Genomic DNA, 17,936 nt, shown 5'->3' with positions numbered 1-17,936 from the left:
GGTACCTCAACTGTGGTTGCCAACAGGTCAGGAAAACACACAGGCAGTAGTTTAAGATTTTCTTTTTCCCCACAAACAGGCTACACTGAGAGAAGCGAATGCAGTGTGTCAACACATACGGTTGCTAAATATCATACAACTCTAAAAGACAGTTAAGAGTTTAGCATTTTATAAGTATAATTAACAACCAATTTACAGGGAAATAAAGTTTATACACCTTTTAAACCAGATGCATGCCCTCAGGCAAGAGCCTCACTAATGCAAAACAGAGAATGTGACACTTTCACAAAATTAAGGAAGTGAAACTTTGAGGAGGTGTGTGGACACACAACTTTGTGCTGGCATCTCCTGCAGCAGATCAGCTGTCAAACACTTCTTCAGCTGATGGCACCTCTAAACTGTCACAGGAGGTCAGAACCATGTACTAAGTTCCAAACTGAAAACTCTCCCAAGGAGATGGATGCAAGGCTTAAGCATCTTACAACAGTGACAAAGAGAATTAAGACATTGTTATTTGTGAAATAAATATTTACAGTACAATAAATGAACCAGTGACTGTCTAACTGCCTGTCTCAGAAGCTGGCAAATGAAGTTCTTTTTCTTAAATTACTAAAACTCCTCACAGCCATTAATTTATAATTTTATTTACATTAAGTATATCAACAGCAACAATCCCTTAATTGACTTAAACAAGCGTTCAATAACTGATCTAGAAGGGTATGAGATGAAGGCAGCATACATAAGTGCTGGGGTTTTTTTACCTGTGAAGTCTACCTTGCCATACAAATCCTGAATCTGAGGGGCAAGACCCAGTTTAAAAAGGTACAGGCTAGAAAATAAAAGAAGCAAATAATTAGAACTAGGCATTTTTCCTTGTGGTTCTGGCAATGATACAGTTTTAGGAGATACAGATTCAAGGAGAGGTAAGCCAATATAATAAATAGCTCATAATCACCAAGAGAGTGAGCTGACTCTTCTCTTCCCCCCTTAGTGGAACGTAACTGGCCCACCACTATGAAGTCTTCACAGAATAACAGAATGGTTGAGGCTAGAAGGGCACTCTCAAGTTTGTCTTGTTCAAGCTCCCTTTTCAAACCAGGTCACATAGGATCAAGTTCCCCAGGATCATTTCAGATGGCTTTTGAGGATCAAAACAGTGGAGACCTCACATTTCAGAGCAACCTGTGCCACTCTTTGGTCAATCTCACAGATAAATGAAGCAGAATCTCACAGATAAATTTCCTGATGTTAAGAGGGACTCTCCTGTGGTTCAGATTATGCCATTTGCCTCTTATCAAGTCATGGGACATCACTGAGAAGAGCCTGGCTTCTCCTTTGCATCCTCCCTTCAGATAGCTGCACACATTGTTGAGATTCCCATGGCACTACATGTTATATAAGCTGTATAGTCCCAACTATCTCAGCCTGTCCTGATAGGAGAGATCCTCTGGTCCATTAAGCATCTTAGTGACCTTTCCTTCAACTCTCTCCAGCTTGTTTGCGTCTCTCTAATGCTGGAGAGCCCAGAACTGGACACAGGACTGCAGGTGGGGCACCTCTAATAGCGAAGTATTCACTAGGCTGATTTGGCTCACTAAAATGGGGTTAATGTTTTCACCTGCGGCCTGATGAGAAATGGAATCGCTACAAAGGAGGGATGAACCCATACAGCTGCAGAAACATGGGTCTGGGAAAAGAAAACCGACTCCTACTTTCTACCTGTCATGCTAGCTCAACACAGATCACAGAATCACAGAAAGGCTTGGGTTGGAAGGGACCTTAAAGATCATCTACTTTCAACTCATCCCACTGCCACAGGCAGGGACACCTTCCACTATCCCAGGTTGCTCCAAGCCCCATCCAATCTGGCCTTGAACACTTCCAGGTATGGGACAGCCAAAGCTTCTCTGGGTAATCTGTGCCAGTGCCTTACCATCTTCTTGGTTAAACAATGTCTAGCTCTGCCTCAGACAACAGAGAGGGTGGGAATCAGAATGAAAAGGTAGTAATCTCAACATACTTGACTGGCTTTTTTCCTTCAGAATCTGATTTGGCCACTGTCCTAGGCAAAATATTGGCTTAATGGATCTTTGTTGACCTGATGAGACTGTTCTGCTAGAAGATTTGCCCTCATCCAGCCTTCAGTTCAGCTCTCTCTCCTGTCACCTTTCAGCTTTGCAGAAAGATTTCAGAAGCAATCAGATTTCTGTCTAGTATTCCTTACCTGAGTGCATGAATACAATAGATACAGCGTGGCATGTTCTTGCGATCATAGATATCTGTTGTTTCTGGGTAGAATATCTAAAGATAAAACAAAAGTAGCAGTCTGAATTATATTCACTCTATGCAGCCAAATCACATCAGCTCAATTCTTCCACATTACACTAGAGAAACAGCTCATGGAACACAACTCTTCAAGCTTCTCTGCGCCCTGGACCAATGTTTCTCCTAATGAAGTGTCAATGCTTCCTTTTGTTTCCAATACCCAAATCAGAGCTGCCCTTTTCCTGCCAAGTTCTACATATGTGAATGGGTAGAACCTTTCTTTTGTGTGTACACCAAGATACTGACTGGGTCATGAGGTAGTAGCAAGGACTTCAGTGAAAGCCAAAGGATGAAAAAAAAGACTTACAGGAGAAGAGAGAAAACAGAATTTTGTTTGGATTAAATGTGGTTGAGAAACAAGAGGAGAGACAGTTTCACAGGGAAACTGGAAACCCAGACCAGCACTCAGTTTTCCAGAATTTTCTGGCAACCCAGACCAGCACTGAGGTGCTCTGCATACTATATTTTCAGTTAGCTGGACCCAAAAGCTTTCAAACACAAAGCCTTCAAAGTTTAACAAATGACACTTCAACTATTTCAGAAGTCCTGATTTATTGTAACATAATAAAGTATGTTATTTTCCAGCTATTTGAAGGTTCCTTGCTGTTGCCTATGAGAACAAAATAGCACTGCTCTTTCTGTAAAGGCAAGAGCAACTGAATGACCCTTAATTCCACAGCATCAGTTCCCTGGTTGCTCTGCATGGTAAAATACTTAAAGCACCAGAATCTCATGTAAATGTACTGAACTCCAACCTAGTTTCTTCAACATCTTCTCACACATTTACTTCCACCCAAAGCCTAATGCATCTGAAAAATCTTACCTCATACCTGACACTTAATGCCTCTCTGTCTAAAACCCTCATTTCTTTTCACCTAACCACCCTAACAGCATATTTCAGTATTTTCTAATACCAAATGTGTTTCTGTAAGATCATCATAGATCCCAGGAAAGCTCAACTAGTAAATCACAAGTTATTTAAAAATCTTTGCCAAAACCAAAGTGTTTAATTTGCAAGTACATATGCAAAGAATACATGCATCAACTTAAACTACACAATGCCAGTTTTGGTGAGACTATGCATAACATGGCTACAAAAAAACTTGACTATCAGCCCAATGCTACCACAGTTCCATACATTTTCAGGCAACTGTGTTTATTAGCTCTGAAACTTTATCTGGCCATTTCTCTAGTCGAGTCAATCATTTATACTTGATTAAGCCACATCAGGAACATTTTCAACTTGACGTGAAAATTTAACAGGAAAGTCTGAAGAAACAGAGAACATAGTATTTTCTGCTGTGCTGCTACATTTAGCATTGATTTCTAAAAAAACTTTCACAATCAAACTGTCGCCTGCATACTGCTCAAAAGAATGCATGGCAAGAATGACATATTGCAGATATTATGCAAGATAAGTAATATCAGGGATATGGTACACAGGGATAAATTATTTTGCTCCTAGTCATTCTCACACATGTAGCAGAATGAAATCTTTCAGCAAGTTTTAGGAGAGAGTTTCTATAGGGACACAAATCTAGAAATTTAAGAATTAACTCGAGTAAGTGTGCTGATTTTTTTTGTAACAGTAAATGCTTCCACAGAACACAAAGCTTTTCTGAGATTATTTATTTATTCATATGTACAAGACAGAAGTTACCTTGGGGAGACCAATCTCAGACATGGCATTCAGCCACTGGATCACATTATCTGTGTGTCGGAAGTGGAGACCAGTTGCCTGAAATAAAAATCGGCAGAAACAAGAGGGAGGGCACTTAGAAACAAAATATCACAGCTGCCAAGAACAGCAATGAGTTTCATTAACACAGATAGTGAAAACAGCACTTTAGCAGGAAAGAAGTCTGAAGTCTTCTATAAACACTTATATTGACCGTTTACAAGAAGTTATTTTACCTAAGTGCAAGCTTAGATATAAAGCTAAGAGTCCACCCACCCTCTAATTTAACCATTGTTCTAGAATGAAGGCAGAGTTTCTCAGGTAAGACTAATACAAATTAACTTTACGCTTATTTTCTCACAGTATTTCCATGCGTACATATTCCCATTTTAGATGTCTACCTAAAGAAGTATCCATGGTCAACAGCACTCACCTTATACCTAGTCTGTTCCCTGTCATAGATCTTCTTCACAGAAACCACTTTAGGGGAGAAAAAGTTTCCAAGTTTTGCCAAGTAGACTCCATTTCTCAATCCTTCTTCCAGCTCTGTTGTGGCAGGAAGCTCCTCATTCAAACAAGCCTCCATCCATCTGGAAGTGCAAAAACAACAAAGTTGGTCATATTAATACATTTTGAATTTGTGAACACAATCCCATGCCAAACAAGTCTCATGCTGCTGCTGCTGTCATACTCAAGCATACTATTCACTTAGCACTAGGGGTTGAAAATGGATATAACACTGAGTGGCATCATTAAAATGCTAGTTGGTAACACTTCAGAGAAAATATTAGAGTTCAGAGTTGATCAGCCAGAGTTTCAAAAGTAATTAAGACACCATCTCATCTTCATGTTTCTCCTTCAGCCCACAACTTAGTCTGTACTGGTCTACAGATAGTGTGGCCATCCCGTCCTTTTAACTAACTTAACTTAAATCTTCTCCTTGTACCGGTTTATCTCACAAGCATTTCTTTACTCTCATTAAGTATTTGCTAGTTATTTCAGGACTTTGTGCCACTAACTCAAGCTCTTTCAAATGATCTCACAGAGAGGCCCTACAATGTTCACAGAATCATAGAACGGTTTGAGTCAGAAAGGACCTCAAGGCCTTTTTCATTCCAACCCTCTGCTATAACTAGGGACACGTTCCACTAGACAAAGTTGCTCAGACCATCCAAGACTGGTCCTGAACACTTACAGGGATAGGGCAAGCCACAATTTCCTGGGCAAACTGCTCCAGGTGCCTCAACACCCACACAGTAAAGAATTTTTCCCCTTATATCGAATCTAAACCTACCCTCTTTCAGTTCAATGATGATGTTCTCAAGTCTATCTTCTTATGTATCTTCTCCCATCCTACTATTATGTTTCAAGAACAGGGGAAAAAACATGGAACAGGCATTCTTCTCATCATAACTCATTTCCCTTATATTGTTGCCTTCCATCTCATTGAATGGTATCACAGATCTCATGACAAAAATAAAGACTACAGCAAAACATTTTGAAAAAAATCACTATTCTCAAAACAGAGGCGCATCTTGATATTTTTTCTGTACAAGCTACTGGAGGCTGTAAACTGCAAGCTCAGCTACAGTTTCACTTGAAGATGACCTGCTACCTGACTGCTCTGGTGTCTAAAAAAGGAACCTGCACAACCACAGGCCACTTTCTAAAGTGTCTTACTCAGACCATGCCTCACTTGCAGCTGAACTCTAAAGCTCTTACAGGACTTGGATCAATTAAGATCACAGAAAGGCGACTTTCAAGACAACAGGGGTCCAAAATAGCAACAGTCCATACTACAAAACGTAGCTGACAGTATAATGTAAACAAAGTTAATAATTTGGCTTACAGGGATTATAAACCCACATTACTGGCACTGATCTGAAACACAAGCAAGTAGTTGATCCTGCAACCCAGTGCACTTTAAATCCCAAATGAGACACCATTGCACTGTGGACTGCAGCCTGAGCCCAGGAAAAAGGCTTGCAACCTAAAGCAGGACCTGGAAAGTAGTGTTCACCAGGAAGAAAAGGTTTCTGAAAACACCTGGAAAATATCTATACATAAACTACAAAAAGAAAGTTCTTCTTAAAACTACTGTTTTTCCAGGTTTTGCCGCTTTCCTCTCAAAATTGAGTCACTCTTGAATATTAAGCTATAGAAAAATGCACATAACTAACTGAATATGTGATAAACATCGACATAAGTTTAAAAATTCTGGACTATTATCAAAAAGATACTGTCACTTGCATGCCACAGACCATTAGAACCAAAGACTCCTGAGAGGACACAGAGCTACTCAGATGCTGAAAAGAGTCCAAGTCATAGCAACAGTTTTCACAACACCTTCCCAACTACCTTACTGGGAAAACAAAAAAAAACCACAAAAACCACCCACTTTCTTCAGACTAGAAGACCTAAAGTAAGTAGAAGGGACATGTGACCAAACAATTTAATTAGTACCTTATGGAAGGACACAGAGGCAGTGAGTTTTGTCTGTCTCCATAACGAAAGATAAATGGCCCATAATTAGAACATAAGCTATCTCAATGTACTCATACCTGTTTCAACAGGTTCTTAGGTGGGTGTTATTGTAACTACAAAACTAGAGCAATCTACATACAGTAATGTTCCTGCTTGGTGTGGCATTGCTTAACCATTTGCTAAGCCAGAGGACAAAGCTATGTTTTCAGAAAATATCATTCAGTACCTTTTATATTTAAAAGCTCACATACTTGTATTAAAATTAACACCTGTCATCCTTAAAAGGCAGAAATACACGTGGAATTTCCAGATGAACAAGACAAATACATTTCTCAACAAGCAGGGAACCCGGCTGATGGGCAACAACCTCTACTCCTTTTCGACATTAGGCATTAGAACAATATGCCATCAATAAGCTTTTTGCAGAAACTTTCAATTATTTTCTGCTACTTCTGCTACTTGTTTCCACTATGCTCCCTCCCTCTCACCAGTACAGAAAACAATGTTTAACCCAGAATTATTTTTTCAATCAAGTTTCATCACATGACTGCATAGATAATACTGGACTTACAATTTTACTGAAGCTAGCTCTAATTAAAGTAGTAAGTGCCCCTTTCCAATCAGTTAGTCATACTGTTACAAAATCCCCCTCCTAGAAAAACATTCTTGAACACCGACATGCAGCTACTACCATCAACTGCAATGTAGAGCCAGGCTTTCCTGACAAGACATGACAATAAAAAGGTAACATCAGGTATTGTTGGGCAGCCAGTCTCTCAAGTAACACTGTCTTCAAGCTTTCAAAGGAAACACTGCTCCATTACCAAGGACTGGAAAAAAATAACATCATCATCTCAACTAGCAACTTTTTTATTCTCCCACAATATGGCGTTATTGAGAGTTATGACAAATTTACACAAATGTGTCCTTATGTTTGAAAAATATCATAGGTGTAATTCAACCAGAATCGGAGTTTAGACACAGCAAAAACTTAACACTGATCATATGGCATACCTTTTGCTCTTTCACTTGTGAAAATGTTGAGTCTGGCTAAACCTGAGACAATTGAAATAGTGTGGAAAAGAAATAAAAAGCCACTCTTTTCCTCTCAAACTGATTATAGACAAGCCTGAGGAAGTAGAACTAGCAAACCATCTCTCCAGAAACTGTTGCAAATTGAATAAACAAAAATACTAGAGCAGAAAATTTTAAAAATAGAGAAAGCCTCTAAGGAAGGCTGCTCATTTCATGACAGGACTACCATGCCGTATGTTCCAGCACAAAAAGAAAACAGACCATGGCATACAAAATACAGAAGGCATCAACAGTTGAAAAAAAGTGATTTTATCCACCAATGAGGAAAGCTCACTTCTTGGTCATCATTAAGTAGCAATAATTTCCAAGTAAAACTAATTATTTGAAGGGGCCAGAAATATAAATAACATTTTCTAACCTTCACTTCTCCTACCATTCCAAAACACAGACCTAGCCAGGGACGTTCTTCAACTCTGAGATGACACAGTGGCCCAACACACCATCTAAGTCTGCACCTGGTGGTCAGTTCCACTGTGCAGGCCTCAAGAGTGACATTATATTACTTCTAGCAAATAAGAACTCCAAGAAGATAAAGTATGTAACCTTGACACATCATGCTGAAGAATAACTGTTACAATTTGTATCAGTACCAACACTGTTGGTTGAAGCTCAGTTCCACATCACATTCTGCTTACTGAATACCTCACCAGTTTCATTAGCAGGAAAGCTGCAAGCAGAACCGCCATGTAAATTTCTGAGTCACTAGTTTGAGAGCACGGGCCACAGAGTTCCTGATCATAGGTCAGAATCATGTGAGTCTTCTCTTTGTAAGCACGTCAGTGCCACAGAAGCGCTTCTTTGCTTCCAGCGTTCCCCTACCAACTACGTTTCAGAAGGTCGTTGTCTTCTTCTTCAAGAAGCGTATGCTCCATTTCCCCCTGAATGAGGAAACGGAGGGAGACTGGAGGGGCACAGAGCTTAACTCTCTTTCCAGGTGCTTATATAACTGTTAGTCTCTTCATAACACTGTCTGTACACCATACCAATGTATTTTAATTAGGAAAACAAGCTTATCTAAGCTTGTGCTTTACCAGCATAGACTGCCTTAAACATCTCCTTCTCACAACCATGAAACACGCAGGCTATTTGCCCAAAATCACATTCTTCAAAGACATTTTCAACACATGATTTCCATGCACGTGCTCAGACTGTGAGTACAAATTTTTGAAATGAGGTCATTTTTGTGCACTTTTGAAGTGCCTGGAGCATCAACAAAATCAACACTGGATACCTTTGTGGTATAACTCTGCCAAATATCACAGTGCTAATGCAAAAGTTCCTAAAGTTGTCTAGTCTGGGCTAAAAAGAAAAAAAAAAGCATAAAACATATAATAATAGTTTTGCTCACAAGAAAATAAATTAAAAATTTGTTCTTGATCTGCCAGAGTTGGTATGAAAACCTGCAGCAGTAAAGACCCAAACATATTCACATACTTCAGTTTTTGGTAATTACTTAGCTAGATTCACAATTCCAGGACAGCTACATTTTGAGCAAGAAGGATCTGTAACATGATCAACCTGTTCCTGTGTTGAAAACTACATTTATTTATGTGGAAAGTAGTTTGATTCACAGGATTTCTGACATACAGTAAATAATATAAACCTCCTTAAGTAATAGTTTGTGATACCATCTTATTCTTCATGTGGCTGCTGCAACAGGAGAGTTTGGCAAAAATCTTAAGAGATGGCAGAAAAAACACAAGAGGTCAGAACTCCGACAAATGGAGTTTCAGTGATCACAGTATAACCATCAGTCAGAAGCTGGAAATGAGATAGTGAATAATGCTAGCTTGCCATTTAATTCCTACTACAAAAATGACAAATTATGTCACGCAATGACTTACAGCATACTAAGCATTCCATTCAGAACAACAAAACCTCAATAAAGAAAAACTGTCTCCCTTTCCCTAACTCCCCAATGGATTTGCTCACCCTCAGGGTCCGTATTTGTATAATACATAAATTTTTTTTGCCCACCTTGTCTAGCGCCCGGCACTGACACCATTTAAAGCACTATCATCTTTTGCCTGAGAACTCATCCTACAGAAACAAGGCTCACAAAAGAAGACTAAGGGACACCAGCACGTTCCAGACAGCAGGTGTCCTATCTAAAGGAAGGTACCAACAATACTTATTTAGAATTCCACTCTTCAAAGATCATAATCACATCCCAGGGAAGGGTGGAGGGAAGAGGAGCACAGGAAGGCTTTCACAGTGGTGCAACAATCAACATCCTGGGAAACAAGATCATCATCAAGAGATACAATGTTCAAGATGAGTCTCTTAAAGCCTTCCAAAGCACCTAAATCCGAAATCACACTTGTTAACTCAGAGGACTTTGCTCATATCAGTATGACACATTGTCAGGTACCTTTACAACCATTAAAATTACACCAGTAATTACTATAAAACTATCAGGATTGTAAATTGACTTATTCTATTGAGCAAGATGTGTTTACTAAAACACATTTGACTGCTGATTGGTCTATTTCTAACCCTCTATTTCTCTACCAAAAGCATCATTCTTAATTTCACTTTCAACTCAAATAGCTTTGAAAAGTCTAACAAGCCAAAATAGAAATTTAGATTTTTGTTACTTGCCCCAGAAAAGAGAAAGCTCTTGCTCAAGCAGGAAAAGGATGTTCAAGCTATCCACCCAGGAGAGGGCTATTACACCTGGCCCAACAAGGATCAGGAGGCCCAGGACCTGTTGCCCTGACATGGAGGGTGACCAGTCATCAAGTTCTCCTCACATCTTCTGCACACGTTCTCAGTTGGCAACCAGATGGAGAATTTACAGGTTACAGATAAGGATAAACCTTTCCATACCCTTTGATAGTAAACTGCGATGACTATCTCTGTCCAGTACTACCTCCATGATTCACCAGCATTTGTTCACTATGCTCTGCCTTCAAAGGGGGTCTAGCGAAACCAAATGCAAACATGCTGGGATCTGGATGACTAGCAGCTAATCCAGGCATTGTTAAAGACAATTCATTCCAACTGTTGCACGTGGTGCCTTCACATCTACATGCTTCTGTTTGTGATCGTTTAGTCCTTCTTCTAATGCAATTCCCCAGAAATGTACCAAGGAAAAGACGCATGGCTGCTGTCGCACTACAGCGGAGGAAAAAGTGGTGAGAGCAAAAGGGCAGTGCCTTTTTTTTTTCCCAACGCTATCTGCATTAACCACCCGAAAGAATGTACAAAACTATGGCTTAAAAACTTTTTCACTGCTCACTACTGCAACACCACAAGTATGGCATTTTTTTGACTAGCCATACTATTCATTTTATTGAAAGATGATGATTCCCATACTCTAGCAGATCATTCATATGTAGAGGCAATCTCAAATATTTTTAGTGCAGTTACAAATGTAGACTTGGCAGGCATTCACACAGATGGTTAAGAAGAGAAAACTTGGAAGACAGCCTCAGATCTTCACCCAGTTCACCTGAACAAGGGCATTAGACAGCCATGGAAAAAACCCCAACAAAAACTTCTCTTCAAAATAACTCATTCTACCAGCTCTAAACAAATCAAGGAATCACCTCAAAAGATGAAAGAAAGATCTCTCAGAGAGTTAACAACGGCAAAGTAGAATAAATTTATCACATCAGGAGTGTTATCCTCTAGAAAAGTAGGTGGATATTTAAATGCCTTTCAGTAAGGTTTGTACAGATGGAGAGCTAGGAAAACAAGTACTAGCCACAGCTAAAAGAACATTCTCATTATCCACACAGGCAATTTCAGTTCAAAGATACAAGAGAGCAAGAAATTAATGAGTAACATATGTCAGATTTTTCCCAGTGATTGGTGTACTCTTCCTGGCAACATGCAGCTGAACCAAAGACAATACTGATACTCTGTCATTAAAATATTTCCCTCTACTATTCCCCACCTCCTTAAAAGTAAATATGAGATTCCTCTTTGCTCCCTTGCAAACACTGCCATAAACTTGTAAAAATTCTCTTAGCTGCTCTTGCTGATGAGAATACTACTGTACTTGCCATGTCCACCAAAAAAGATTGGTCATTTGTCCTGGAGAGCTTTCAGATGAGTACCAAGCCCACGGTAAGGAGGAACGTAATTATCAAACACACAGAAATCTTCTTCAAGATAATTGCCTTGATCATTTAGCGTTAGAAACTAAATAGGCCTAAATGCCTGGAAGCTACAACATCACTGAAGTTATCAGTCCTCAAGACCAACTAAATTTCTTGTAAATAAGGGTTACTAAGAAGCAGTCCACAGTACTGAATAGCCGAGAACTGTTAGTAACATCTGTTTGCTTTGGTTATTTTGGGCTGCTTTCTCCTTACATTATACACAGTACTCCTTCAGAAAGCACCGTCCAAAAAGAGAAATCCTGGTCTCTGAACAAACAGTTGTTTCTTTCCTCCTGGCCTGCTGTTCATTACCATTTCCAGTGAGTCATAAAAGAAGTATCTGAAGTGAGGCAAAGATGGTGGTACTCCACCACTGTCCTTTCTGTACCTCTCTCCACCCACTTCTCAGAAAAAACAGTCCTGAATGTGCATTCCAAGTCACTTCCAGTCCAGACAGCCACTCCCTGCAACTGGATGAGGTCACACAAAACAGAACAGGATCTGTAGAGAAATACCTCAAGTCCAAACAGGAGCTGATAAAAGCCCAAATAAAGCAGTAAGAGCTAAGTAGAAGTTACTTCAACTTATAACTAGTGATAATAAAATATTGTCTATGAATACTCCTGCATTACAATCTAACACAACACTTGCATTGTGTCTGAGAGAAGTAGAAAACAAACAAAAAACCCACCACAAAACAACACATATGAAAAACCAATCCAAACAACCAACCCAAAACCAGTATCTGACCCAATCTCCAAGTGGAAACATTGATGAAGGATATTATAGTAAAACACCCCGACTTCTAGAAAAGGACCACAAAAATCAGGTCTCAGGCTGCTTGTATTTAAGACAAATATACCTTTACCCTTCTGTGAGAACGAGCTGGCAACAGAACAGAGTATATTTTTGCAGTTTTTCTGCACTGTCACAGCTTTTCTATTCATTACTGTGATTCGGAGACAGAGAAAAACAAAAAAACACAAACAAAACCAAAACAGAAACACCAACAAAACAAAAAACAAAACAAAAAGTAAAGCAATCCAAACAAACAAACAAGAGAACATGGAAAAGAAAATTTGATTAAACAACTCTTACTAATAAAGCCATTTTTCATCAAGAATGAGGCACCTGGCCCACACATAGTAGAGGAACCCCTCTATTCACAATCTTTGTTTTAACTCCAAATTTCATTTCAGTCTTTCACAATCTTGAGCAACTTAGGGAAGCAGAGTGTAACTTCCTCCAACTAGCAAGAATTAATTCCTGTTTCACAAGACTGTTGCACATTATTAACTGAAATAAAAAACTACTAAATAAGAATAGAAAATCAGTGACAGTCGAAAAAGACCAATCAAACAACTCTAATAATGCTTCTGATGTATGCTCATTAGCAGACAGGTCTTGCAAACAGCTATAAATTGCCATAAATAGAGTACAGAAGTGCCCAAAGTTACACTGCACATGGGCCATCACATCAGACAGATCAGAAATTCAAACTTTTCTAAATTTTTTACTTCAGTACAAAATTAGGTGCTAGTCAATTATTATCTTACTGTCTTCTAACATTTAAAAAAAACCCACTTTGCTTCTAGAGTCCATATCTGTTGCTCGGTTAAAGGGCTAGCAAGCCTCTAACAATGTTAATCAGCATGTTGTTAACTGCATGATTTTACTTGTCTTTATGTTGTAGAAGAAAAAATAAATACAAACTACAGTGTTTGAATGCAATACAATACTGTAATAATATAACATGATTACAGGGAAGAGGAGAGGAGTCACCAACTGCTGCTCTTCAGCTGCCTCCCACCCTGCCTTGGCTACTATCACCTTTATAACATTCACCTTTCCAGCTTCTTAGTGCAACACAGAGTACACCAGCTACCTTCCTTGGCTCTTAGGTCCTCCTCTTCTCCTTAGAGATATAATTTCCAATTTGACATTCTCTCACCATGAAGAAAGATTATTAGCCCTCTCACAGCTCAGAGGGACCGTACAAGAAAAAGGCCACAGTATCTAATTCAGATGCTACGTCTCAGTTACAGTACTGGCAAAGAACTCAAATATAGAAAATCTCAGATCAAGGGCATTAATTTCAAACACATTGATCTCTTATAGTTCTTGTTTACTTGCTTCTGCTAAATAAACTCTTTACCAACAAAGCAGCCAAGAGCCCTCTTCTAGACTGCACTAGTAGCAATAAATAAACCTCGAAGGGCAATTTACAAAATAACTTCTCAGGAAGGAAAAAAAATTCCTGGAAGTAGACAGTGAACTCAAGCCTTTGCTCTCCCTTGTATATCTTAATTATTAAACTCAGAAGTCTGCTCCCCTCCTGGAGCAGATTTAATCTTTAACTCTTATGTTAAGTGATACGGCCTTCTCTATAGGAATCAGGAACTCCCACTCACATATACATGAATAACCTGTATGCCACTAAGCAAACATGAATTATGGGTTGGATAAGGGTTTAGGCTCTCCAAGCAGACCTTCCACTTGAAAAATATGTGCTCCTACTGCCAAGGTGGATACAAGGAAGGCTGTACACCACCACTTGCATTTAGAGCAGCACAGCTGTTTCTTCATTCTTTACAAAACATACTGGCTACCACTAGGCATTATTTGAAACATCTCAATGCCCTGAGACAAGAGTGAAAACTTCTTTTTTCTGACAAGGTGTGGCAAAAATCAAATGCCCAGCTGCTCAACTTCATCAACATCAAGACAACACTCAGAAGCAGAGACAAGATCACTAAGAATTTCGGAGTCAAAGCTGATTTATTTAAAGAGTAAGTACCCACGATTAAGCAAGAGCTAGACGAAAATATTAAAGCTGTTACTGTAAAATGTATTTTTGCCTGAGGTGCTTTGTGGTTTTTTTGCAGACCTGAGCATGGAATTCAACTGAGAATCAGCACCTCCTCTAGCATTTACTCCAAGGTTGAATGCAGGAAGAACCCACAAGTGAGGGATCTGGGGCTCCTTCAAGCTTGGACAGTTACTACAGTGCAACTCATCTCTTTCTGTTTGCCCCGCATTTGCTGCTAGACTCTGGATTCAAAGGGAAGGAGTTATTTTGAAACACAGTCAGATCTTGGTTACTACTTCAAACTTCATTCAAGTCTGTATGGAAGGAAAATTATTACCTACTAGTAACTAAGCAGTCTCTGCGAACTTACAACACTGATAACTCTCATAAAGCACCTAAAGGACTACAGCATAAACTGCGCTCTCCCTGTCCCTTCAAAAATATACTATAAATTCTTGGTAAAATTAAAGTCCTGGAATTCAATCCTTTATATTCTGCCAGCAGAACTAAGTTTGAACTTCTACAAATTCAGTACTTCCTCCTCAGTAAAGTCACTACAGCTGAACATGCCTGCCTTGCTAAGGAAGAATGACACAGATTTATACAAAATTCATCACCCAGTCAGGGAAAATAAGAATAAGAATAAAAGTTATTTCAATATTTTAAACAAAAATCAGGAGAAATCTAATTCAGCAGGATTGAGTGAAGGGTAACACTCGGGAAAATACAACAGACCATATAAATAAAAGATGAGAAACAAATGTCAGCAGCACAACTTCAAGGTGACAACTCAGCAAAACTCTACTATACCATAACATCATGAAAAAGCAGATACCATGCAATAATGTATGATACTACCAAATCCGTTGGAGTATACAAAATAATCATTGCACTTTTTGTAAGTATGCCCACTAAGGCCCTGTTGGAAAACTTTTCTCTCTTTTGGCAGTGAACTTCCAGAAAGACACTGAGTGCCCAGAAAGCAGTCCGAGCAACCCAGGGAAAAATACTACAGCTCTATTAAATAGATGGCTGCATGGGGAAATATGCAAGAATTGAGGTCTCAGTGTGCAAGGAATATACACTGTTACAATTTAAATTTGTAAAAGGTTTCAGTTAAGAGGAAGGGAATAACTGTTTTTCATGTGCACTGCTAGGCCAGGAGGCAATATTGGACCAGACATATACAAGTTAGACAACGGGACGCGATGCCTTTGGGCTTAGAATTAAGAGTTAGACAGGGTTAAGGGATAAAGGGCTTTTTATCTCAGTATCTAATAAGGATTTTTATGCTGCAATAATTCACCAAGGTGAAACAGACCAAAATGTACACACACAGTAGATCACATATACAATTTTATGGACTTTGTAAATTAGTATATTTAAAAATTATGCTCCACTGAGAGGTTTAAATGAACAGTGTGACATTTTCTTATCTTCAAGTATTTTCCCCCAGATGAACTTAATTTTAGTTTACAGGACATGTTTTAGAGGGAGTCTTGGTTTTTCAAGATACCATAAGGTTTTTTGGTCTCCAAGTGCAAGGCCTTCAGGATGTTCAGTCTTCTGGCTTAATACAATACTAGGACTATGCTAAGATATTAGACTTAAAGAATTACAAGTATGCATGTTAAGAGTATTGAGAACATATAAGTGGTATATAAAAAGAAAAGGTAAAAAATCATCATAACATCAAGAGAACCCATCCAGTGCTAGGAATAACAGAACAAACAGCTACAGAGCCCTTGTCATGAAGTCTTTGAGAACCTTACAAATACACATCAGAGGTCAGTTGGTTTTTTCGGGGAGGAAAGGAGTTTCTTTGATTTTTTTGATTGGTTGTTCTTTCTAGCAAAACTATATAGCCACTAAGAAACCAAGGCAAGAGGTAAGATGCATCCAAATTATTCCCCGTACCAAAGGTCATATCTTCTTTAAAGCACCAGCAGTTTCAAAATCAATTATTCTCACCTCTTTGCTTCCTCCAGATGACAAAGGTATTCATAGGCTACATTCTGGCGTCGCCTTTCATCCATTTCCTCTGCTGTTAACCTCTCATTATCCAAGACGGCTGAAAATAAACAAAACACAGCCCTCATATGGTTGAAGATTGAATGTAATGGAACAGGCACATCAAAAATCAGATCCAACCTCTCCCACAGAAACTCATCACAGTTGGTTTTTAATTCAGAAAACTAAGGATCTAATGACTTGTTCTTTACCAGCAAGAGAAAACTCTCCATTTCCTTATCCTTGTCACATACATTTGTCAGATTCCTTCCTCCTGATTTCTCAAATTGACTGCATCCCTCTTACAATTTCTTAGAAACAATCCTTTATTTTCTTATTTTCTTCTAGCTTTGCCTTTGTCTTCTTCAAAAGCACATCAATGACCACTTGTCTCCTCACCTATCCTCCAATTTTAATAGCAAAAGATTAAGGAAGGACACAAATACATATTCACATCATATAATCCCTTCTATATCTTTATAGTCCACCTCTAAAACAAGGTGGAAATGCTACTCACACTCCCTATATGGAAGGGAATCATTCAGATTCCCAACCTGCATGCCATCTTCAGATCATGCTGGAGATCTACATAGGGATAATATGCCTTAATCTTCTAGATTCTGTGTGTTCAAAGCCTCAGTGAGAAAAGTCTTCTCTTCCCATACTTACATCTCATGTCAAAAAAAGAAGACCCACAGATTTTAGGTTTTATGAACCAATCTGACAAATAGGAAATGTCTCATACTGTTATTAAGCAAAGGTTAGCTTATACCTAAAATAACTTCAACAACAATCTGCAGTGCACTTGTGAGACTCCAGCAGGAACACTGCATCCAGGTCTGGCATCCTCAGCTACAGCACATGCAGAGGGTAACAAAGATGCTCCGGGGGCTGGAGCCCCTCTCCCAAAAGGGCAGGCTGAGACAGCAGAAGTTGCTCAGCCTGAAGAAGGCTCCAGGGATACTTCACTGTGGCCTTTCAGTAGTTAAAAGGAGGCTTATAAAAGGAAGAGGGCGATACTGACGGGACAAGGGGGAACAGTTTTAAACTAGAAGTGGAGAGATTTAGACCAGATGATAGGGAGAAATTCTTGAACCAAGAAGATAGTGAGGCATTGGCACAGGCTGCTCAGAGCTGTGGTGACCCCATCTCTGGAAGTGTTAAAAGACCAGATCCGACTGACTGCCGCCTAGAACATCGCCCCGCCACAGCACCACGTTTTCCTCCGCCGCTGATCATCTTTGACGCAGTATCGTAGCACAGCGAGCCCACGCGTCGGACGACAAGATCCCCCCCTCTCCACAGCAAGCCCACGACAAGGCAGCGGTGGGACAAGGCAAGTCCGATGGGAACGGTGTTTCGCCCGGCAAACGGGGTGTGGTCGCCAAAATCGGCGGGAAGGCGGAAGGCAGGGCCCCCCCGCCCC

The 17,936-nt window shown here is 39.5% G+C and overlaps 1 protein-coding gene across 1 annotated transcript in view; it reads right to left on the bottom strand.

Moving 5' to 3' along the window:
* The window catches only part of IQGAP1 (IQ motif containing GTPase activating protein 1), a 55,961-nt gene that overhangs the window by 34,725 nt on the left and 3,300 nt on the right, over positions 1 to 17,936 (bottom strand). Inside the window, exons 2-6 of the mRNA XM_031059683.1 lie at positions 16,472 to 16,571; positions 4,437 to 4,593; positions 3,986 to 4,063; positions 2,225 to 2,301; positions 762 to 829 (exon numbers count right to left, since the gene is read on the bottom strand). Coding sequence (XP_030915543.1) covers positions 762 to 829; positions 2,225 to 2,301; positions 3,986 to 4,063; positions 4,437 to 4,593; positions 16,472 to 16,571 — 480 coding nt within the window. The remainder of the gene's footprint in view (positions 1 to 761; positions 830 to 2,224; positions 2,302 to 3,985; positions 4,064 to 4,436; positions 4,594 to 16,471; positions 16,572 to 17,936) is intronic.

Source organism: Geospiza fortis, unplaced genomic scaffold (genome assembly GCF_000277835.1).
Source record: "Geospiza fortis unplaced genomic scaffold, GeoFor_1.0 scaffold2, whole genome shotgun sequence".
NCBI lineage: Eukaryota > Metazoa > Chordata > Aves > Passeriformes > Thraupidae > Geospiza > Geospiza fortis.
Note: the sequence above shows the minus strand (reverse complement) of the source record. Positions and strands in the feature narration are given on the sequence as shown.